General features: G+C 36.1%; 1 protein-coding gene across 1 annotated transcript in view; it reads right to left on the reverse strand.

Annotated features, from left to right (window-relative positions):
• The window catches only part of LOC129753303 (diacylglycerol lipase-alpha), a 108,688-nt gene extending 90,202 nt beyond the window's left edge, over positions 1-18,486 (reverse strand). Inside the window, exon 1 of the mRNA XM_055749133.1 lies at positions 18,392-18,486. Within this exon, the coding sequence (XP_055605108.1) occupies positions 18,392-18,486 (95 nt within the window). The remainder of the gene's footprint in view (positions 1-18,391) is intronic.
• Between the last annotated feature and the right edge of the window lie 6,287 nt (positions 18,487-24,773).

A 24,773-nucleotide genomic window follows, 5' to 3' on the forward strand; every position in this document is an offset into this window, starting at 1 on the left:
ATACAAACACATCAATTTCGAAGAATCCTTTAAGTTATTATTCATTTCTTTTGAATATGCATTTTTAATTCATTATTCTAGCATAAAAGATTCAAAATCTTGTCAGATTATGAATTATACAATTAAATTGAGATATTTCATATTGATTTTTAATCCTCACACAAATAAGGGCACAATTTTAATTGCTTGATTGGTTCCTAACTCTTTTTTGTGGAAATATCTCCGTTTATTTGACGATATTCAATCGAAATTACCTTTAACTGATAAAACCCAAAAATCAGCTCAAACCTGATATGTTATTATATAGATTAAATGAGATACCCAACGCTACCAAATTCTCCTTCCTTTGAAGTGTCAAGAATAATTAAAAAGCGCTGAATGGACAATTAGTTTTTTCTACTAGATCTGGAAACTGGAATTCAAAGTTCAACACTTGAAAAAAAAACAAGTAAAATTATTTAAATTTCATTTGGACTTTTTGGTAAAACTATAGAATAATTCGAAGAAGCTCAAATAAAAGGTTTTAATTGAATTATAAAATTTCTCTAAGAACGCGGGTAGTTTTGACTTCTTAGAAAAAGTTGGAAAGGGTCACTCTTGCATGATTTTTCTTAGTTTGGTTTATATGTTAATGTTGAAAGAATGTTCAACCACGCTTATTTTAAGGCATAAATCAAAATATTCGTGGTTCTGTACTTGTTCTGAAAATTAAAAAGTTATGCAGAATTTAAATTCTATTTTAAATTAAGTACAACTACTTAGTTTGAATTTACTTCATGTTTTTTTTTAAAGATTGTTGTTTCATAAGTTATGATTGATTGATTTCATCAATATCCCACACATGATTTGGATTCAGGATGCAAAATTCTATCTAAATATAATCAGGTTATCAGGTTTTTCACATAGACACTGATAATGTAGTTCCCATGTATTATTTAAATGGAACAGAATTTAATACATTTACAAAAAAATCAAGCATCGAAGTGTTAAATTAAAAACTGCAGTTTTAAAGGTTTACAAAGGTTTACAATTACTAAAAATAACCTGGAGCGTATAACATATAACCAGTCAATACTAATGATTAGATATGGAAAAAGCAGTGTTGAAAAGAAGCACTTTTCAACATTGTTTTTAGCTAAATTTTACTAATTAAAAAAATGCCTCTGAAATCTTTTAACAGAATGATGGAAATAACATTCTGCACCTAAGCCAACGTAAATATGTAGTTCAGAAATTGAAATCTCAATGATTTTTTCAAATAGATATATCTTTTTTTATTTATGCTACAAGTTGCGAAAAGTAGATTTTCCAGCACGAGTCGAGGATTTATCTAACGAGGGTTACCGTGTGGTGAAAAATTCGATTTTTGCAACGAGTTGTATGCAATTTTATTCTTGCAATTTCGTCGGTAACCATCGGGCATCAAACAGAAAGGAAGTCTAAAAACAGTGCTGAAATTTAGAACACCGTTTCAACACATAATATCAAAAAAGTCAATAAAGTCAATAGATTCTGAATGTAATTTTTTTTAAAACTATTTCAATTTTTTTTTCGAAATTTCTTTCATTTTTGTGGATTTTTTTTACTTCTTGCAACAGTTTTCCCCCAGTTTTCCACCCACAACCTTCCGCCAACCCCCCCCCCCCCCCCCTCATCGTTTGAATTGTTTTTCATCTTTTACTATATTACATTCCAAGGCTTATCTAATTAATTGCCGTTGCGTACTATTCCAAACAAACGACCAAGCAACACACAAATGTTGTTGCGAGCAAGAGCTACTCTTTGAATCTTGCGAAAAATCACAATCTTAACGCTATGATGGGATCCGATCGCATGTTGTACATATCGCGATCTGTGCTAAGTCAGGATCTGTACGTTTAGAGATTCGCATTTTGTTGCAACCACTCACAACAATCCGTATGTACGATATTGGAAGGCATAGCGAGTGCGCTCATCAAGGACTTTCTTTTTATCTTGCTTTTTAAAGATTGTGGTAACTCGTCACTCTCGGAGATCTCCCCACATAACAGTAACAGAGCAGAGAGTATCGCTTGCTAGGGCGATTTGAATGTGTCCTACGGTTGGTCGCTCCCTGCTCAAAAGTCGTTAGAAGAGATTTTTTTCCATCCCTGATCATGAGTCGTCCAATTGCACCCATGGACCCAGAGTAGCATACTGGGGGGACTCGGTCGCTCGCCGTGCCTTGGAATGCAATCCGTAAAAAGGATTTACCACCTGGGTGATCAACTAATAAAAAAAAAGATTGTCTTCCTGGGCTTTGGGGCTTGGAATTGAGTTCTCTCCAGAGAAAACGGAGTTGGTAGTTTTCTCTAAAAAGCATAGACCAGCTCAACCACAGCTCCAACTTCTTGGCAGGACGATCACTCAATCGAGGTGTTTTAAGTATCTTGGGGTTTGGGTTGATTCCAAATGTACCTGGAGAGCACACATTGAGTATCTGAAAGGAAAATGCCAACAGAGAATCAATTTTCTCCGATTAATCACTGGCACCTGGTGGGGAGCTCATCCAGAAGATCTTTTAAAATTGTATCGAACAACTATCCTTTCAGTGATGGAATACGGTAGCTTCTGTTTCCAGTCAGCTGCTAAAACTCACCTCATAAAACTCGAGCGTATCCAATACCGTTGTCTTCGCATCGCTTTGGGCTGTATGCCCACAACGCACATCATGAGTCTTGAAGTTTTGGCAGGAATACTCCCTTTGAAAGATCGATTCAATCTACTATCACTTCGGTTCCTCATCAGGTGTGAGGTCATGAACCCATTGGTGATCGATAATTTTGAAAGGTTACTTGAGCACAATTTTCATACAAGATTTATGTCTATATACCATGTCCTCATGTCAATGCAGGTAAACCCTTCTTCGTACTCTCCAACTCGTGTTTTCAGCCCAGACTACGATCATTTTTCTGTCCAGTTTGATTTGTCTATGCAGCAGGAAATTCGTGGAATCCCCAATCCGCATCGTCCACTTCTGATTCCAAGAATTTTCGAAGCTAAATATAGACACGTCGAAGCTGATAAAATGTACTTTACTGATGGGTCTCTTATAGAGGAATCAACGGGATTTGGAGTGTTCAACGAAATATCTAGTGGCTCTTACAGTCTGCAGTCACCATGTTCTGTTTATGTAGCGGAGTTAGCAGCAATTCATTGGGCTTTAGACAGTATCGCTTCAAGGCCAGTTGGGCACTACTATATTGTAACGGATAGTCGGAGTTCTGTTGAAGCAATCCACTCAATAAAACCGGGAAAGCACTCGCCATACTTCTTCGAGAAGATACGGGATAGTTTGAGTGCTTTATCAAAACGTCGCTTTTACATCACCTTTGTCTGGGTTCCCTCGCATTGCTCGATAGAGGGTAATGAGAAGGCTGACTCTCTGGCAAAGGTGGGGGCGATGGAAGGTTACACGTATCAGCGTGAAATCGCCTTCAAAGAATTTTACTTTTTAGCTCGAAAAAACTCTCTTGTCAACTGGCAGCGCAAATGGGACGAGAGTGACAAGGGTCGGTGGTTCCACTCGATTATCCCAAAGGTAAGCCTTAAACCATGGTTTAATAGATTGAACTTGAGTCGGGATTTTATTTGTATATTTTCCCGTCTCATGTCTAATCATTGTTCCTTAGACGCGGTACTCTATCGTTTTGATATTGCTGGCAGCAATTTGTGTAGTTGCGGCCAAGGTTACCACGACATCGAGCATATTGTTTGGTCGTGCGAGGTCCATCTTGTCGCTAGCACGAATTTCATAGACTCCCTTCGGGCCCGAGGAAAACCACCCTATGTTCCAGTGAGAGATGTGCTGGCAGTGATAGACTTGGACTACATGTTTGAAATATATCTTTTCCTTAAAGCTATTGATCTTCGTCTATAATTATTTTAAAATCATATTTCCCTATCTATTTTCTTTTCTTTAAAAAAAAAAGTGAACTAGACGTAAGCAAACTATTGTAAAAAAAAACAAAAAGAGTTTGGCTCCTTAAAGCCTAAAGGTATGAGCCGTTTCAAATAAAGAATTTACAAAAAAAAAGGACAAAAATGAGGCAAAAATGATGCAAAAATGAGAAAAACTATACAATATACAATAATTTATCTATTGTATATAACAATGAGGCAAAACAGAGCCAAAAATCAGGCAAAAATGAGGCAAAAATGAGGCAATATTGAGGCAAAAATGAGGCAAAAATGAGGCAAAAATGAGGCAAAAATGAGGCAAAAATGAGGCAAAATGAGGCAAAAATGAGAAAAAAATGAGGCAAAAGAGATGTAAAAACGAGCAAAAATGAATCAAAAACGACATAAAACACAATGTATATAGAAATAACAATTCTGAAAAAAATTTAATTATAAATTACAAATTATAAAAAACGGTTAACGTAGTCAAAACTGTAAAATATTAGTATTTTTCATACTTTAAACTGATATAGAATTTGTTTAAACTGTTTGAAAAAAAATTTCAACGTGACTCCTTCACAAAACATATATTTGCCGTTTCATAACACTCAGAAAACAATCAGGTTTATTTCTGAGTCCAATCGACATCTTGAAAAGTTCGTATTGACTTTTATGCTTGAAAATGATATTTTTGTATTTCTAAAGCTCAGTATAAGGTGTATAATTTCCAAATATTATTTTGATATGGAAAAAGAAGTGAATTGTCTGGTAAACAAACACCTATAAATAAGACAAAAATGAGGCAAAAATGATGCAAAAATATTTTATATTTAATAATAATGTATGACAATAATGAGTCAAAAAACATGACAGGCAATAATGATGCAAAAAAGAGACATAAATAAATAAAAATAAGGCAAAAATAAGGAAAAGGAGATTCATAAATGAGGAAAAAATGAAACAAAAATGACAAAAAACACAATTTTGAACATATTTACAAAATTTTAAAACTTTATAAAATTTACAAATTATAAAAACGGGTTAAATTATCAGAGTTGTCAAGATTTAGTATTTAAACTGTCATTATTTTTTTTCTGGACTGTTTGAAAAAATATTTAATGTGACCCTTTCATGCCCAAATAACACCGATAGTTTTATAAGACTCCTCAAGTCTCTTATGAAACCAAAACTTTTTCTAGTAGCCTGCTATAAAACTTTGAATGTTACTTGGAATAGAACACATATTTGCCGTTCCATAACACTATGAACACTCACAGGTGTACTTCTGAGTCCAATCGACACCTTCACAAATTCGTATTGACTTTTTTGCTTGAATAAGATATTTTTTTATATTTTTAACTCAGCATAAGGTGTATAATTTTTCAATACTATTCTGATATGAAAAAAAGAAGTGAATTATCGGCCAACAAATATCTACATATAAGGCAAAGATGAGGCAAAACGAGGCAAAAATTAGGAAAGCTATACAATATTTAATAAAAATTTATGCCAATAATGAGATAAAAAAGAAGCAAAAATGTGACAAAAGAGGCAACAATAAGTTAAAAGAGATGCATAAATGAGGAAAAATGAGACGAACATAAGTCTAAAAAGAAACAAAAATGAGGCAAAAATGAGACAAAAATGACAAAAAAACACAATGTATGTATGTATGTATGTATGGTTCCCCCATCGGTAGCAAGGTCCTGCCTATGGCTGTGTGGCTTGGCCTTCGAATTGCTTCTAGGGCTTCCACGGTCCGATGGTTCGTCGAAGGAAGGCATCCAACCCTTAGAAACCTACAATGGCCGGCTACCCGTACCGCTTGCAAAAATCTCTTTGGGTTATCCCCAGATGCATTCCCTCTGATTAAGATATATTTACAATGATATATAATAAGATAATATATATGAAAACAATGAATATAAAATACAATGAAAATGAAATGTGAAAGTATATATAGATATAATAATAAAGATAAATAAACATTTGAAAAACACTTACAATAACACGATACTTAAACAAGTAACAATACGGTGATTGATAAAATAAAATATAAAAAGCTAAAATCTTTATAAACTGCACAATACGATGCAATGCACAAACAATTGAAGCATGAACCTGTGCATGAACTACAATAGCACAAACTAACCAAAAGCATAAACTACCGTTGTTTTACTTCATTTACTATTCTTACTATGTGGGAGTCATTACCATTTTTCAATATTTTATTTTACTTGTCGAAAAAAAAATGAGGTAAATGATTTTCACATTTCAAATTAAAGATTGAAATAATTAACAGTTATTCATCTATTAAAAAGGAAATGTATTTTAATGATAGTACAACTTGAAAAGTGATAATGACAAACATACGTATGACTAAATGATTTATTTGAAAACAATTTTTTGTAATATTTAAAGAAATTCCAAATGAAATAAAACTTTTTTATATATAATTTGTTTATTTGAAACGGCTTCTGGATGAAAATAGGTCCTAGATCAGATAAAAATTTCAAACGACAAAATAAGATTGTATATTACATCAAAACCAAATAAAAAATACAAATTTAAAGCTAAACTTAAACGATTTAAAGTAGAAACTGACATTCAGTAGTAAAATCCACTTTATGACACGCTTGAACTGGAAAAGCAAACAGTAATGAAATAATAGTTATAAGTTTAAAAACTTCAAAAGTGAACCAATCTAGCTAAAAGCACGAAAACATAAACCAGCGCAAGAACTGAAAATCTTTAGAACTAGTAGCGATGACACAAACCTGCACGAACGCAAGCACATGAACGGCGCTGATCAGAAACTTTCAAAGGTTACTGCGATTGAAATAATAAAAAGCATACTACCGACTACGGCTTGTGCAAAGAAGAGATAAAAAAAGAAAAATTCTATTCTCCTACAATCATCTGTTCCATGATTCGGAACAGAGCATGAAAAAAGTGTTAAAATAAGAGAAATAAATAGAATAGCTTAGCTATAATGGAAACTTCTCACCGGGATTTATATCGCTGCTCGCCCGGTGCGTCTCCGACGAACATGTACCAACATGTTTCGGCGTCTGCCAAACCACAACACTAAACAAAACTTTCAGCAAAATCTTGTTCATCATCATCCCGATAACAAATCTCGCACTTTGGAACAATCACAATCGACACAGAAAAATCCATTCATAATTAATATATGTAGGTACATTTCTTTTTCGGTTTCATCACTTAAACTCACTGAAAAATCTATCGGTACTAATGGCCATCGAGTCGGAGCAAAATCAAACCGAACCGTTCACGAAGACTGTGCTCTTGTTTCTCGAAAAAAATGACAAAAAAACACAATGTATACAAAAATGACAGTTTAAAGAAGATTGACAAAATTAAAAATTTATAAAATTTACAAAATATTAAAATCTTTCGAAATTCTCAAGATTCTCCAAATTAAATATTTTTCATAATTTAAACTGCTATAGATTTTTTTTTTCTAAACTGTTTGAAAAAATATTCGACGTAACACCTTCACAGTACACATATTTGTTGTTTCAAAACACTCTCAAAACTAACAGATGTTTTTATGAGTCCAACTGACATCTTCAGAAATTCGTACTCAATTTTTTGCTTGAGTAAGATATTTTTGTATTTCCAAAGCTCAGTATAAGATGTATATTTTTTCAATCTTGTTTTGATATGAAAAAAGAAGTGAATTATCTGACAAACAAATACTTATAAATAAGGCAGAAATGAGGTAAAATGAGGCAAAATGAGGCAAAAATGATGCAAAAATGAGGAAAACTATAATAAAATTATAAAAATGGATGAAATTATCAGAATTGTCAAAATTTAGTACTTTTTATATTTAAACCGCCAGAGCAACATATTTTTCCTAAACAGGAGTGCTGCATAACACTTTAAAACCTAACACTTTGTAACCTAACAGGTGAATTTTTGAGTCCAATCGCCATCTTCACAATTTGTGCTTGAATTGGATTTTTTTTGCATTCTTAATGCTCAGTGGGAAGTGTTTAATTGTTCAATATAACTTCGATAAGCAAAAAGAAGTGATTTATCTAGCACAGGATAGTAAAAGCTTAGCATTGTGAGTTAAAATATCCCGATCAACTTTTACCATTCACTGTACGAGCTCAACTTTTCAAACCTTTGCAAATTTAAACCAGAAAACATTCTTTCCAAAATAGCGTCACGGCATTCAACCCAAGGGCGAGAAAGAGGGAGGCCAAAAAACTTTTCGACAGAAACACATGTTTTATTAATCTTTACGCGCCAAGGGAGAGAAAGTGCTGGGGATAAACAATTTCAACTATGAGTTGAGCTTTCCTGACAACGACAACAACAAAAAAAAAGGAAATAAAACCGATTTTTTCTCTTTGAACGAAGCGCGATTAGAGGAAAAACTCACACACGATTTCCACCCTTCGCTTTGATGAAGGGAAAGAGTGTGTGTTTGAATGTGTATGAATGTATATTTTTTCGTGTTACAAGCGGATGGATTTGGGTTGAGGAAAAATACCAAAAATTCCAATGGTTTTATACCAATATAGTATGACAGTTTGGAACGTTCTATCGATGGTTCGACACTTAATAGATGGTAACGCATTTTTTACCAATTATTTTCCAAAACCCACACTCTATTGTTTGAATATTCAGTTCAGCGATAGAATAAAAAATTACAAAATGTATTTAAAATTTTTTGGCATGGTCGCCAATGTGGTTGTTTTGTTTCACTGTAAATTATACTGGTGCGTCGTTCCAGTTTCTATGTGTCTGCTTTGTCAATTCTTGGTAAATTTTCCCTAGCAATACTCCAACACCAAACGGAGTCAGCATCCGGCGCAAATTGGATTCATCCCCGAGGAAGCGAATCGAAACGGTCAATCTGTCTGTGGCATCAGGAAACCCTTCCGTTGCGTTGCCTTCGGTTACGGATTATGATGGCTCAGCCAGCCAGTCGAAATTCGTTCCGGATTCGTTCTTCTTCCCGTTAACCCAACCCGGAACCAAAATTCGATTCACAAAACCGAGACCGTGGCTGCTGACTCGGAAGTTTCTATACCAAGTAAATCCCCGGCCACCCTTTTTTTTCGAGAGTGTTGGTAGCAATCCGGCTCGAAGGACCACGCTGCCGATGGCTTCCCTCCAGGGCCTGGATTCAGCGACATAAAATTCAAATTGAAAATTAACCCTTTTCATTCGACAAGTTTACGACGACCTTCCATGCTGCTGACTGAGTGAGAAAAACAGCTGCTGGGATGAGAAAATCTCGGAGTGACCTTCTTCGGTCTTGCTTCAAACAATGTTTGGGGGGACATAGGACAACCGTGTGACCCCACAGTCCGTCCGATGTTGATCGACAGACAGAGAAGGATTTGAAAATTTTCCCACTTTTAATGCAAAATTTTGTCGCCTTCTGTTGTTGACTTTCTGTCGGAGTAATTGGCGAAAGCGGAAATTTACATTTTCGGTCCCTTCTCTGCTCTACAATGTAGGCTTTTCCATTCGATTCCATTCGGGGAAATCGGGGAATTCGAAATCGACTTGCTGGTTGACAGACGTCGGCGTCCTCGTTGATTGTGAAAATTGGTGCAATTTTTCCTACTATGAATTATTAATATCGTTCGGTCCTTCGATTTACATTTCGATGAGCTGTTCGAAATAGGATTCGATGAGATCAATCAATGATTGGAAGTGAAAATTAAAATCTGTTGAATTGGAGGATGGTCCCTGAACAGAACCCAGATCAATAATTTATTTTACATTTATTTTTATATTTTATTTGGATTCATTACAAATTTTACTCACCAGAGAATGAATGGGGCAGCCATACAAAATAAAAGTAGATTACGACACCAAGTGAATTTTTTTTCAAGTGATTGTCATAATATTTGGCACACAAGCAAGTTTTGTCCCACTTTAATTACAATCGTTCTCACACATAATCAAAGAAAAATACGAAACAACTGAGAAAATGAAAGGATATTTAAAGAATTTGGTACACAAGCTGCCCAGATTCAGAATCTAGGTCCAGAAACCAGAATCCGAAATCCCGATTCCGATTTATAGTTTCTAGAATCAAAAGCCAAAATCCAGATTCAGAATCCAAAATTAAAACCAGATACCAGATCGAAAATCCAGATCCAGAATTCAGATCTAAAGACCAGACTGGAATCCAGAATAGATATCCAGAATCCAGATCCGAAAACAAACTCTAGAATCCAGAATTGATGGAATCTAGATCCAGACTCCAGAGATCCAGATCCAAATTTAAAATCCAGCTCCAAAATCCAAATCTTGAATCCAGAATGCAGAATCTTGAAACCAGAATCCAAAATCCAGATCCAAATCCTAAATCCAGATCCAGATCCCGCAAACAAATTCAGTATTCTTATCCTGGACTCAGATTCAGAATTGGATCCAATTTAAGAGTTCGTTCGTTCTAGATCCAGAATTCATAAAGAGAATTCAAATCCAGAATACAAAGAGAGAATCCATGAAAGGCAAGTCTGGTGAATTTGAAAGAAAAACTGTTGTTTTCGTCAAGAAATCTGTGTAAAATCCCGTTTTTTGGGAAAAAAAAATAAATAAATTTCATAACACTCTGAAACCTAACAGGTGTATTTTTGAGTCCAATCGACATCTTCACCAATTATTTTTTTTATTGCTTGAATGAGTAGGAAGCGTTTAATTGTTCAATATTACAAAAGCAAGCCTGGCGAATTTGAAAGAAAAACTGTTGTTTTCGTCAAGAAATCTATGTAAAATCCCATTTTTCTGAAAAAAAAATACAAATTTGACAGATTTCAATATGTATTAGGTAGAGATGTACCGAATAGTGATATTCGGCGAACGGCCGAATACCGAATATTGACCTTTTCAACTATTCGGCCAAACGAATATTCGGTCGAATATTCTATTGAGTTTTCAATGAAAAACCGTTAGCGCTTATTTCAATGCTTTCTATTTCTTCCATATTAATGCCCCTCATGTTTTTGAGTCGACTATTTTCAACCACATGATATTATCGGATGCTGTATTACAGGATACTTTTTAAGTAGGGGTCTTTCTGATTTTTAAAATGTCACCAATAACTGAAAAGTCATCAGATGACTTGTCGCTTCTAGGGCGTTTATCAACAAAGAGATTGCGTTCCTGTGAAATCTGGGATAAAACATGTCGAAACAGGTGCCAAGCTATTTGAAATTGCTTCTCTGATACTGAATTTGATGAAGGTTGAATTTGAGCAAGATATGTTTAAAAAAGTTGTTGAAAAGATAGATGATCTTTAATCTTACGCATACCATACTTCTAACCACACGTATCCAGTCGGTCAGGCATTCGGAACGATTTTTGAAAAAAAAAAAAAAAAGAAAAAAGGGCAAAATTTATGTGAATTTTGAAATATTTGAAAAATTGAGCACAAAATCCAAAAAAAAAGAAGAGGAATTTGAGTTTTTTATTTGATTTAGCAAATAACCTGAATAAACCCGAGCAAAACTCGGAAAGTATTAAACAATATCTGGACATCCCGGCCAGATTTGACTTATCTGGATTCTTTACTGGATTTATGGACAAGCCGGAATATATCTAGAAAATCTGGAATAAACTTTAATCAAAGTATAAAGCGATACCGTTCAGCATTCTCCTGTACCAATGTACAATGAAAGATAGGCGGATACACCTTAGATGTTTTGTTGAAACCATAAGTTTTTAATGATTGTGTAGCTTTTACAACATTACTTTTGGATATTTTATTAATTATCCAAAGTTATTTGAAAATTTACAAGTTTGTAGTAGATATTCGGCCTATTCGGCCGAATACTTGACTCAACTATTCGGTGAGCCGAATATTCGGCTTAACGGTTTTTCGGCGATATTCGGCGCCGAATATTCGGCCGACCGAATATTCGGTACATCTCTAGTATTAGGATATATTGACAGTTCTATACGAACACCACCTTAACAGGAGGCCTCAGCCCTAACCTCAAACCATGGGAGAACAGATTCGATTTTTGAGAAGGGCGCACGATAAACGCGATTTTCAGGTACTAATTTCGACAAATTCGCCCTGTGGAAAAGCGATACACAGATGTTCGTGTTTTGATTTTTGTTGGTGTTCATAGGTGCCAAGTGCGTTGATGTCTGGAAAATGATCATATTTTTTTAATTGCATTGTTATTGAAAAAAACGTTTCATTAGCACTGAGAATTTGCAACTCTCCCGTAGATATCTATTAGAATGTGAAATTAAAAGCATCATTTATCTTAACAAAATAACAACTGTCTGTTTCACACACTTGAACGATGAAGCAAATTATGTATGTGGATATGTTTTAACTCAGAGTATGTCAACAGTCAACATAGACGGGGCTTTCATCAATTAACTTTTTTGTAACAGTGAATGATTTTGCATTCGTTGCGAAGTTAGAAACAACTCTTTTTGATCTACCAAACAGTAGATGAAAGAAAATATATTTCAGATGTTTTAAACTCAATTTTATTAAATTCATTACCAAAAGATGGCTTATCTTCTTTCATTTAGAGACGCTTCGTAATGAATTCAATTTAACTGTTGATAGTTATAAAATTTAATCAATTCAGGAAAATAATAATTAGTTTAATACAAGCAAATACTGATTTTAGGAACGCACCTAGTATCACTAGTGAAGCCGCCAGCAAATCAAAATTTGAGGTTATGGCTGAGGCTAATTTTTCGCCAATACTGTCGTCCGTATATACCCTTATTATAAAAAAAAATAACTTTAAATATATATTTTCTTGCTCTTATTCTGACCCTCAATTTATGAAATCGTCCCAAAATTATTTAACAACACAATGCACAGTGGGGATTTTTGATCAAAAAAGGTAGGGGAGAGTGGGGTAACGTGAGCCACTTTTAATATCAAAGCTGTGTGTTGAGATAAAAATTCCAGTCCAACTGCCATCGTCGTCGCTTTGCGTAAGCATGTTTTTCTATATGTTGTTGACTTATGTACGCATCATATGCTTCTTTTATTTTAATAGCCTGGAAAATGTATTTACATAATTAAACAAACACCCGCAAAACTGCATCCGTGGGAGACCAAAAGTACTTAACAAAAATATGCTTATGATCTTAGTTTTGTCATGTTCTTTCACGGGGAAAATAAATTTTTGATGAAACATCAATAAGTCACACAAACGCAACCAATTTGCAATCATTGCTTGTGGAGAATCGAGGGCCACATTTTGTGGAGTAACTTGGGTCACCTTTACTTTGGTGTTTTTATACACATTCAGAGCTTAAAATACGTTATTACTATATGTAAAGTTTTCTTATGCCAAATTAAGAGTTATGAAAAATGTTTTGCCCATCCATGATAGCGACGAACAAAAATCTATTCAATCATACACAACTCTCTTTTTTATTACCTCATCTGAAATTGCTTTAAAATAACTGGATGAATTCCGAAATTTCAGTTTTGGGTCAAATCATAAACTTTGCATGTTATCTAGTCAATTTGGATTTGGTGGCCCAGGTTTCCACAGTTTTTCAAAATTAAAAAAAACCTTTTTTTAAACAGCCAGAACTAGAAAAATAAATGTATTTAAAAATAATAAAAAATGCCTTATGATACCTTAAAAATGTAGAAAACTTTTCTATTTATTTTTTCCTTTTCATCATTTATAATAAAGAATTTATGAACCAAAGAAAAAAGGTGGCCCATGATACCCCACTCTCCCCTACATATTGCTGTAACGATCGCCTAAGCTATTAAATTCTGGAAAACAATCATTTCTTATGAAAAAAGAACGAGAAATCGAATGGTCTACACCGCTTTCGCTTCAATTTTGTTTTTTTTAGGCGATATGTACGAAAAATCGTAGTAACAAAATGAGAAAGCATCAGGAAATGCACAAAAATGATTGAATCAGATTTTAAACTTATTGCCTACTTGGATGATCAACACCGCTTAGCATTAAAATGACGAGAAAGGTCTCATTTCCTTTAATTTCTCCTAAATTCATTCATAAAATCATACAGTGTGGCGGGCCGCTAAGAATATATATAAAAAAAATCATACAATATAATGTAAAATACTCAACTGAGAAAGCATCAGCAAAGGTTATGAAAAAATTAAATCAGGTGTTAAACTTACTGTTCAATCTTATCATAAGCATCGTTTAGAACTCAATTAATGAGAACAATTCCAATAGCCCCGATTTCCCCTAGAATCCTGCCATCATATACTTAGAAAAAACTTTGTAACTGTTGAGAATGCGTCAGAAATCGCACAAAACTGATTGAATCATGCATCAAACTAATTGTTGAATAGAAGATAGTACACCGTCGAACCTTCACAAACTCCCTGATATGACAAATATTGTTCAGCACTCAGTTAATGCGAAGAGCCTCAATCGACCCCATATCCTCTAAATTCATGAAATATAAAAAAAAGTCCTTGTAATAAAAGAGATTAGTTTGAATGTTACTGTTGAATAGACGAGAATAGCCTCAGCATGTTTAAACCGATATCAATTATCAATTCAATAAAATATAGTTAAAAATTAGGGGAAAAAGGGGCGATCCTGGCTTTTTTCGTCAACTAAACGTTTAGCTGTGTACATCATTCTGTTCAATTTTTAGTTTTTCACATGGTTCAGTTTTTTCTGTGCACTTTCTGATGCATTCTCTAATGTTACAAGAATTTTGTTAAAATATATTGCAAGTATTTAGGGGAAATTGAGGCATATTAGAACTTCATTCATCAACAGAAACTAAGCGGTGTTCATTATTTTATTCAACAGTTAGTTTTACACATGTTTTAATGTTTTTGTCCCTTTTTTGATGCTTTCTCATTTGTTACTACAATATTTTGGTTCATATTGTATTAGTTTATGAATAAATTTAGGGAACATTCGGGAAAATGAGACTTTCCTCGTCAACTCAATGCTAAGCGATGTTCTCCATTCGATCTAGCAATGAGTTTTCCACCTGATTCAATGTGTTTTTCATCTGTTCAATTGCATTTTCATTTGTTACAATGTTTTTTTTCCAACAAATTCCATGAATTTAGGGGATATCGGGGTGGTTGTGGCTGTTCTCGTCAACTTCATGTTTAGCGATGTAGGTACACCATTTGATTCATCAATAAGTTTTACATCCGATTCAGTATTTTTTGCATCTGTTCAATTAAATTCACGCTTGTAACAATGTATTTTTCGAAGAAATTGCATGAACTTAGGGTAAATCGGGGTGATTGAGGTTCTTCTCGTCAACTTAACGCTAAGCGGTTTACATCATTCGATTCAGCAATGAATTTTACACCTGTTTCAATCAGAATTGGGTACCTTTTTTGGCTCGAAGGGACTCACTGTGCATTGCAGGCACTGTGCAGGCTCCAAAACTTGTTTGAAAAAAGTTAAACGAATTTTCTTTTTTGGGTTAAGGTCTTTAAAACATGTTGTTTAAGAATTTAATTGTTTGAGAATATAATATAATAGCTGTGGCGTTTTCAACAAAGTTTTTCAAAATTGAATGACAACTTTTCACAAGACGTCATTGCGATCGGAAAAAATACAACGAAATATGCGCAATTCAAAATAATTAAACATTGTGAAACACATCCTCAAGCAATCTCGACATTGGAGCCTTCAAAAAGTACATGAGGCGGCATCCATTAATTATGTAACGCAAAAATGCACTTTTTTTACCCTCTTCCCCCGTATGTCACAAATCGTAACACTGAGACGTATTCCCCTTTGAAAATTACGTAACGCTGATAAATACCCCCCACTCCTCCTCACATATTTTTTTTAATTTTAAAGATCGAAGGCTAAAAAAGTATTAACATTATGTTTTTCATACAACAAAATAACCCAGACAACCAGAGGCCGTATATTATTTTACAGATTATATCGTATGAATGTTATTTAAACTCATTTTCGTATATCTGCACCTACAATGTGCGTCCCATGCATATTCTTTGTCGTATTTAAATACATTGCATGATTTTATTACGACAAAACAATCCAAATCAAGAATATGTGAGCTAATAACGGGTGTTAAATAAAAACTGAAAATTTTTTCAATCACATATAAAAAAATTGTTATTTTTTTTCATCGATTTCAGTATTTTTTATTAATAATATAATGGGGCTTATTCTGCGACTCGAGTGACGTGACTCACGAAATTTCAAATCGTTTTGCTGGCTTAAATAGCCTCTCTAGCCTCAAAATTTTCGTTTGAATGAGCTGTTATTGGTCTTCAGAGCTCATCAATACACAAATTTCATTTCTGGTGCTTTTTCTGGAGTCAGTACGAAAAAGTGAAATTTCGTAAGTCACGTCACTCGAGTCGCAGAATAAGCCCCAATGTATTTTCTTCAAAAAAATGTCAGTGAATGTTTGATTAATTCGACGCAACTTTGTCGCGATGCTCTCACAAGAACGTTGTACGGCACTTACGTTCATTTTCCGGATACAATTCCGGATTCTTGTAGTCAGTTGCTTCGTGTCCTTGGCCCTCCAATTGTTTTTATACACTAGGGCACTAAGTGAGCCAAAGAAATCCTCTATTGGGCGGCACTGGGGCAAGTTTGTTGGGTTACGATCTTTCGGCACGATCGGTATCTTTTTCTCCTCAAGGTACGCCAGCCAGCCAGAACGAATGACGTCCCGCGGTATTTTTTGGTCATCCACCGACACTGTGATTTAACCGTCTCAATCTGCTCCTCCGTGTACTCCGGCGACCTCGTCGATTCCCACACGATTCCTTTCATCTTGAGGGTACGATGGATCAAAACGTGGGAGCAGCCATATTTCCGACCGGCGTCACGCAGGCTGGTTGCGTCCTTGTTGTCAAACAGCTTCTTAAACGATGTCTTCATCTGCTTCGTCATTATCGTCACCGGACGACCACTTCCGACCTTCCGCTCTACGTTCAGGGAACCCAGGATACTTTTTTTTTGTTTCGATTACAGTCGTTTTACCATCTTTATGGCATTCGCGACTTTATTAACGTTGCAGTTGGCGGATCGTTATTGAAAAACTATCCGGTACAACTGTGTTCGATGTTTACTCTTGGGCTCGAACTCGCGGACATCGGCTCAGGAGACAACAGACTTGCCAACTGAGCTATATCACAAGCCAACCCAGGATACGATATACCGTACTGACAGGTACATTTTCTTCCTTAAAATGTGTCACCGTGAACTTTTTTCCTTGCTGGAAATGCGTTTCGTAGAACCGTACAATGCGTTCGCGGAGCACGTGCTGTTTCGACGCCATCTTTGCTTTGACTAAATTCAAACTAGCAAAACCGAATACGCCTACTGTTTCTAGGGAGCCCAAAGAGTTATACCTATATGGCCTCAAAAATGATACGTATATACTGGTTTTGCTGCATTATATACGATATGTTTACACGTATATTTGCACGTATATTTGTGTTGCAAATCCGAAATACCCACCAAATGGTTGTCTGGGAATTAAGTGAATATCTGTCCATTTCGCGTCTTAATACTTAGAAATAGCTTCGTTCAATCGTAAGTAGAAATTGGGTTCTACTAGTTTCTGTCAACTGGTCGTTGTTCAATGAGCCAATGTTTTGAAACTAGCCAGGTCGTTGTTCAATGAAGCAAGTTCAAACTAGTCAAAGTCGATCCAGCTCAGCAGCAGGATTTGTTTTGACCTGGTAGAAATCGATCAAAGTCAATTGGAAAGAGACAGGTGATCAACTTTCAATTCATTTGTACTTGTTTCGACCTACTTTGACTTTTTTTTCTGTTTCTAGGATTTTACCTCTCTCGAGTTATTCATCCTCAGGGACCTATTTTGACCAGACTTAATGATAACTCTCTGTAAACACTTCTTGATTGTCTTATTTTGAGTTGCTCTGTGCTTGTTAGCTGATGGTCTCTATATACTTTATTTTGCTCATGGAGCACAACTTTCTATGCAAAATATACTTCGCTCAGTAATATTCGTCGAAATTAATAAATCTTGCCTTTTGGAATGTTTAAAGTAGAATTCAGTTCTTGGGTGATGAAAATATGATGGCTAGCATCTTACGAATGCTGAAACCACCAACCCACAGAAAGTGTACTATGTATGCCGGATTCGATCTTATTCCCGCTGGCTCAGAAGACTCGAAGGCGATCCTCTATGCCACGGGCTGCGGCTTTGAAGCTTACAAATTTAACAAAAATTGTATGACATCAAAATAGCTGCGATTGAAATAAAATTGTTCGAAGGAAAAAATCGTTACGTAACGATGAGCATTACTCCCCTCCTCTCATATGTCACAATTCGTAACGCTAGAGCTTACTACCTCCCCCCCCTAAGAGCGTTACGTATCGTGGATGCCCCCTGATCATATTTTTCGAGATTTAGATCACGAAAAGTTGGTACATTAATTGATGACTTGTAATCCGAATTTTTCTTAAAAACCTACATATTTATTTCTCCACGCTGTACTCACCATATCACGTGCACGACGAACAGGAACAATCCCGGCACAACAAGATCATCGGATCCGACGGACCACCGTCTTCGAAACACCACAATTCCAGGCATCTGAAAGGAAGGGAAATGAGAGAAATAAGCTTCATTAGTTTCTGTTTTGGTCGTTGGCTTATTATTACAGCAAGTGTCAGCTGTTTAATGGAAAAAAGTTTGAATACAATGTTGCTTGGAGGCTGACGATGTTGCATACTAGTTTATGTTGAATATATATTTGAATTAAAAAAATCTTAACAGTTTTTTTTAAAAGATTTTATGTTTGTTTTATTTTGTCGGTTTTCCTCGATTAATCACAAAAGTACAGTTCACTGTACAGAAATTTTTAACAAATGTAAAAAAAAAAACAGAAAAAACACGAAAAACCTTCCGGAGAACCAAAACCAGTCTCCCCGGTTTATTATGAATGAAAACATTAATATTTGAAATCCTCTTTAGCGCATTACTGGGAGGGAAACGAGTAACTCGACGAAAGAGTTCCTCCAGTTCGGATGGATCCGCTCTTCGGTCCATCCCCCCGGGTTGGCGTTGGTTTCGTTTGTTTTTCCGAATGGGCGCATGGTCCGTTTATTTATTCCGCTTCCGGTGTGGTTCGGGTTTTTACTCTGTCAATTTGGACTGCCACCACCATCCAGTCGTTAGGTTGGTGGGAAAATTTCGGCGAGCCAGCCACTAAACAAATAGAGTGGTGTTTTCATTTTCGTTTCCTTCGGAAAGATTCCACCGAAAGCTGTAGAAGAAAATTCTGGTGGTCGGCGACTGATTAATCATTGATAGGATTATCTCATCGGATGCTCAAGTTGATGCAAATGAGCTCTATTGTAATAAAAAAAAACAGAGGGAAACCGCAACACTTTTTGCAAGGATCTTTTCCAAATCATCCCCCCCCTACTCGGAGAGGTTTCCGACCGATTGAGAAAGCTTATATTTCGCCATAAAAACCATCACGAGCATGATCATTTTCTGTTCCGCCGGATTTCCCTAAACATTAATGGAACTTTCGCGTTCTTTTAAATTATTTCACCCCATTTTTCCCTCCCCCGCACCTGGAGGACTTCCTGTAAACTTCCCCGTACAAGTTCCAGTGACGGTGCGTCATCGATCATTTTTAATTACCGAGTGCCACTCTCAGCTTATCCTTCTAGAGTGCTGACTTGCCCGCGTTTAGCAGTTCGGAGGATGATGATGATGGTGGTCAGGTAAGATTCGTTTGGATTTTTTCTTCTCCAACTTTTGAAATCCAATCTTTTAGGTGAGTTTTCGGGGCAACTTTTTTCTTCCCTCCCTGGGGGGTTTCACCACTGTCTGTCTCCTCAGACTCGAAGGAGAAACGAGCAAATTAATTGAGTAATTAATTATGGCGCCTATGGCATACTTTCTTCAGTCGTCCCGTGGATGGAGCTGATGGCAAATAATCACCCGAAGGTAAGTTACTACCTTAATTGGTGGAGGGAGCAAAAATACAAAAAGGAAAATAATACGAAAACGCGTGGGAACAACTTAATTGCCAAGGTAACGAATGAATAAACGAACGGGGCGGCTCACACAGTTTAATGATTCAAGCTGATGTGACGGCATAAGCATAAGTGTGTATGTTTTGTGAAAATTATAAGCGCAAAAATGTTCCCTTTTCTCCTTTTGCCTTTTTGCTATAGATCAACTGCCGAAATTGGTTTCGATAAAAGCCGCTTACCTACAGGAACGGTTTCAGGGATCCAGATCCCGGAGCCGCCCGTAATTAAGGTGTGAATAAAATATTGCTCAATTAAGAGCCGTGTGACCTTGACATTGAGCCGAAACCGATTAGGAGTGAAGCGAAACTGAAAGGGGTCGCTTATTAATAGTTGACTTATCGGTGCTTTTCTCATTCGGGAGTCTGAAAATAACTTTTGCAAAAGATTTTTTCAAAGGGTGAGAATTTTATACCATCCCATCATTGTTGCAGTTAAGTTTATACATACATAGTTAGTCCTAAGAAGAAAATACGATACGAGCAATTGGCATTAGTAATACATAAAACCCATCCCCATACTGATTAAAATTAGCGTGTTGCTAAATTGAAACCAAAATAGGTTAAAATGCGCTATGCGTGCAGTTTAGAGTTAAAAGCACCCAATTCTGAAGAAACCACACGGAGCGTGTATGAAAGCTGTCAAAACTGTCCACGCGGAAAAGAAACGCCATTTTGTTGCAAGTGTTGGCGTGTCGCGGTGGTGGAAAACTAACGTGCTCGGAAATTAACCACAAGTGACGTAGAGAAAAGGCGGGTTTTCAACGGTTGCGTTCCGAAGCGGAGTTGTGACGTTCACCATCATTATTGCCCAAGGTTACAGGTACGATAAACCCATTGCGAGAATCACAAAATTTTTATCACCATTCCGAACTTTGCAGGGACAAGAAATCCGCTCAAATTGCCTTTCGTTGTCGTTCGACAACGGCAATCTGACGAGTATGATATCCTGGTTTCCAGTTGAACGCTCCCAGCACTTACGCTCTTTTCCATTCTCTAGGAAAAGGAATGACCAAACGAGCCCAGTTCCGCAGAGGGAGAAGAGGTTCGCCGAAAGGAACTTCCGAGAAGGCCGCACACGTGCGTAGGTAGCATAAGATGCCACGTTTGGGCAAATTTTTTTGAATGGATCTGTTTCCTCAGGGCCCTTTTTCGGAGATTGATTATCCTATCTCCTGCGAACGAACTGCCGGAAACAAGACAGCAGCCCCCTGGTAGTCCTCAGGAGGCGCCATAGGCGTGGGGCGGTCAACAGCCAAAGGCGGAGGCACCAGTACTGCCATCCAATTGGCGACTCAGACGAAAGGCTCGTGCCGACCGAAGAGTGAAGTAGAGGCACTAAAAGTGCCATCCAATTGGCGCGGCGCCCCTGGCGAAGGGCGGCCGACGACCGAAGGCAGAGGCAGCAAAAGTGCCATCCATTCGGCGTCCCAGGCGTAGGGCGACTGAAAAGCAAAGCACAGGCACCAAATAGTGTCATCCAATCGGCTCGTGGCGAAGGGCGGTTGAAGAGCGAAGACAGAGGCACCAAGAGTGCCATCCAATCGGCCCCTGGCGAAGGGCGGCTGATGACCGAAGGCAGAGACATCAAGAGTGCCATCCAATCGGCGCTCCAGGCGTAGGGCGGCCGAAGAGCTAAGCAGAGGTACCAAGAGTGCCATCCAATCGGTACCTGGCGAAGGGTGGCTGACTGTCGAAGGCAGAGGCACCAATAGTGCCATCTAATCTGCGCCCCTGGAGAAGGGCGGCTGAATATCGACTCGAGGACAACAATAGTGCTACCAAATCGGCGCTCCAGGCGTAGGGCAGCTGACAATTGAAGCTGAGGCTCACATTATGCCACCAAATCGGCATCTCAGGCTGCGGGCGGTCGAAGCGGAGGTACCTGCAGTGCCTCAAATCGAGGCCACAGGCGCAGAACGGCCGGTCATCGAGGCGCTGGCCCAAGTAGGGCCGCAAATCAGCGCCACAGGCGTAGGAAGGCCGATCATCGAGGCGTAGGCTACAGTAGTGCCACGAAATCGGCGTTCCAGGCGTAGGCAGCTGCAAGCCAAAAACAGCACCATCCGTTCCATTAAATCGGTATAGTTTTCGGAATAAATGTTGGGCGCCTGTTTGTACAAGTTTCGTATTTTTTAATTATTATTTGTCGTTTGTGAGTCATTTTTGATTTTTTTTTTCATTTTGTATCATTCTAGGTTTATTTTTGTGTATATTTTTGGCATTTTCGGGTCATTTTAGTAAAATGTACATATGTCATATGTCATTCTTGTGTCTTTTAATCCATGTGTAATTATAATTTCTGTGTCATTATTGTGTCAATTTTCGGGTATTTTTGTTTAATTTTCATGTAATTTTATGCCATTTTTGTTGTCATCTGATTGTGTAAATTTTAAGCATTATTCGTGTGTTCTTTGAAATATTACTAATTTTAAGTCATTTTTTGTGTGAATTTTGTGTTAAGTTTATGTTATTTACATGTCTGTTTTGCAAGATTTTTGTGTCATTTCGATGTATTTTCAATGTCATTTCTTTGTTACTTTTATGATAGCTTTACACATTTTTTGTGTTACTTAGGTATTGTTTTTTTTATTCAGATGATTTTTGTATTATGAGTGTAATTTTTCGGTAATAGCCCAGAAATAATATACAATTGACACATAATTACACAAGATTGCCAAAAAAATACAAAAATTAATCTTGAAAATATCATAAATATATGACGAACTGACACTATAATGAGAAAAAAATTTGAAAAAAAAACAACAGTGACACAAAAAATATCAGAAAGACAATCATTTATTTCGTTTTTAAAATTTTGTAAAATTTTTGAGTGGGATTTTTTAAGGCTTTTTATCCCATTTATATTTATTAAGCCATTTTTATGGAAGATTTTTTTTTGTTCTTTTTAGTTAATTGTGCGTTTAGAGATTAACATTTAAATATTTCAATGTGACTTTTCTGTGTAAATTTGTATGATTATTTTGTGATGCCTATGTTGTTTTGGTACAATTTATGTGTTACGACTAGCTGACCCCGTGTGATTTGCTACACTTCAAAAATAAATGAAAGTAGCGACATTTTTTATCATTATTTTTTATTTTGTGGAAATTCTCCAAAATGTTAACTGAAACCTAAATATCGAATTGCAATACAAAGATAAATATAACAATTGCTTTAAAACTGAAATTTAGTCTTTATTTGTGGAGGAAGATCTCGAACTACCTTAGAAACATTTTTCGTAAACTGATAACGTTATGTTCCACATATGGCTTGAAGCAAAAATAATATATTCCAAGATACCTAGCTCTTGAAATTTTTTTTTTTTTTTTTTTTTTTTTTGTATGGGTTTATGAGCTACCTGGCTGACCCGGAAAGGAAAAACAGATCGGGGGACAGAAGAGGAAAATTTACATGAGAGTAGAATAGCTTAGAGTAGGATAGCGGCAACAGAGCCCGAGGGTTCTGAAGCACCAGTTTAGGGAAGCGTTAAGATAGTGCTCGACGGACTGGGACAATTGGGCCCTACATGAGCTTCGAGTTAACCCAACCTCCAATTCAACCGAGCAGTAACAGTATGGTAGCAAAAGTTATCATATGCTAACGTCTCAATATCATTGTCTGAAGGGTTCACTATCTTACCGTAGTTGAGTTATCCCTACCTGTCACCTAACCTTACTCGATTTAATGAATTTGTGAACGTTTTTAATCGAGATTAACATAGATTGACTAATAAAACATATTCCCGAATTCAGCACAAAACATCTAAATAATAAGCTATCTCCCAATGCAGCAATTATTAAATTTCGCTAAACACAAATATTAATTGTACCAATTTTTTGGAAAATCAAAAAGTAAAATAGAGATACAATTATGAATTCCATGATCAATACCATTTGTACTATCATTGACTTATCAAAACGACAGGATAATATATAATTTCGAACAACTTTTCAAAACAACCTTCCTCGATCTTTTGTTTGGTTAAAATGAATGTCAATATTTAAAACCCCGATATTATTTTCCTGGACGAGAAGGTTCTTGTTTATCAAAATCATACCTTCTATCTTCTACATCCTTATTTGAATTTCAAACCTAATCAAGCTATAGATCGAACTACAAAAAAAAGTATAAAAACGAGAAAGAACTAGATTCAGATGGATTGGGTAATTAAAGATGTTTCCCAATGTGTGATTCCTTAGAAATTCAAAATAAATACGCGGCTGCTCTGTAATTATATTAACAACTTGGATACCATAAAACAGAATTTCTAATTGTCTATCACTCCAACTTTTGTATTAATTTTACATTATACAAACCATAAAATAAATAGCATGATTGAATTCATAATCGGACCATACTGCTAATGACAATGCTGTTCTTCTAAAATCTCTAACTCTTAACAAATTCTCAGAGCAACTTTCCTCAATGTGTTTCTGATGAAATAAATTACACTCCTATTTATAAATCTCCAATATTATTTTCCTGGACTATCATCTATCTTTTACTTCATTATTTGAATTTCACACCAAACCAAAAAAAATAGACAAATCTTTCAAAAAGTATTGAAACGAAAAGGAAATATTCTTGACAGGAAACTGTCTAAACAGCATCTTGATCCAATTAGCCTCTAGTTCTTGTAAAATGCTTGATTTAAGAATAAGCCTTCGAAATTCATAAACCGCAAATGCACACTTACTAGAGCATTGGGGAGAAGAATACTATTACTTTATCTTGCCTAGTAGCACATTAAACATTGAATACCTAACCATGTGCCAATTGTTAACATCCTCATCCAACTAATTCTTGTACAATTAAATTGTCTATCTAATTT

The sequence above is a fragment of the Uranotaenia lowii genome, chromosome 1 (genome assembly GCF_029784155.1).
Source record: "Uranotaenia lowii strain MFRU-FL chromosome 1, ASM2978415v1, whole genome shotgun sequence".
Taxonomy (NCBI): domain Eukaryota; kingdom Metazoa; phylum Arthropoda; class Insecta; order Diptera; family Culicidae; genus Uranotaenia; species Uranotaenia lowii.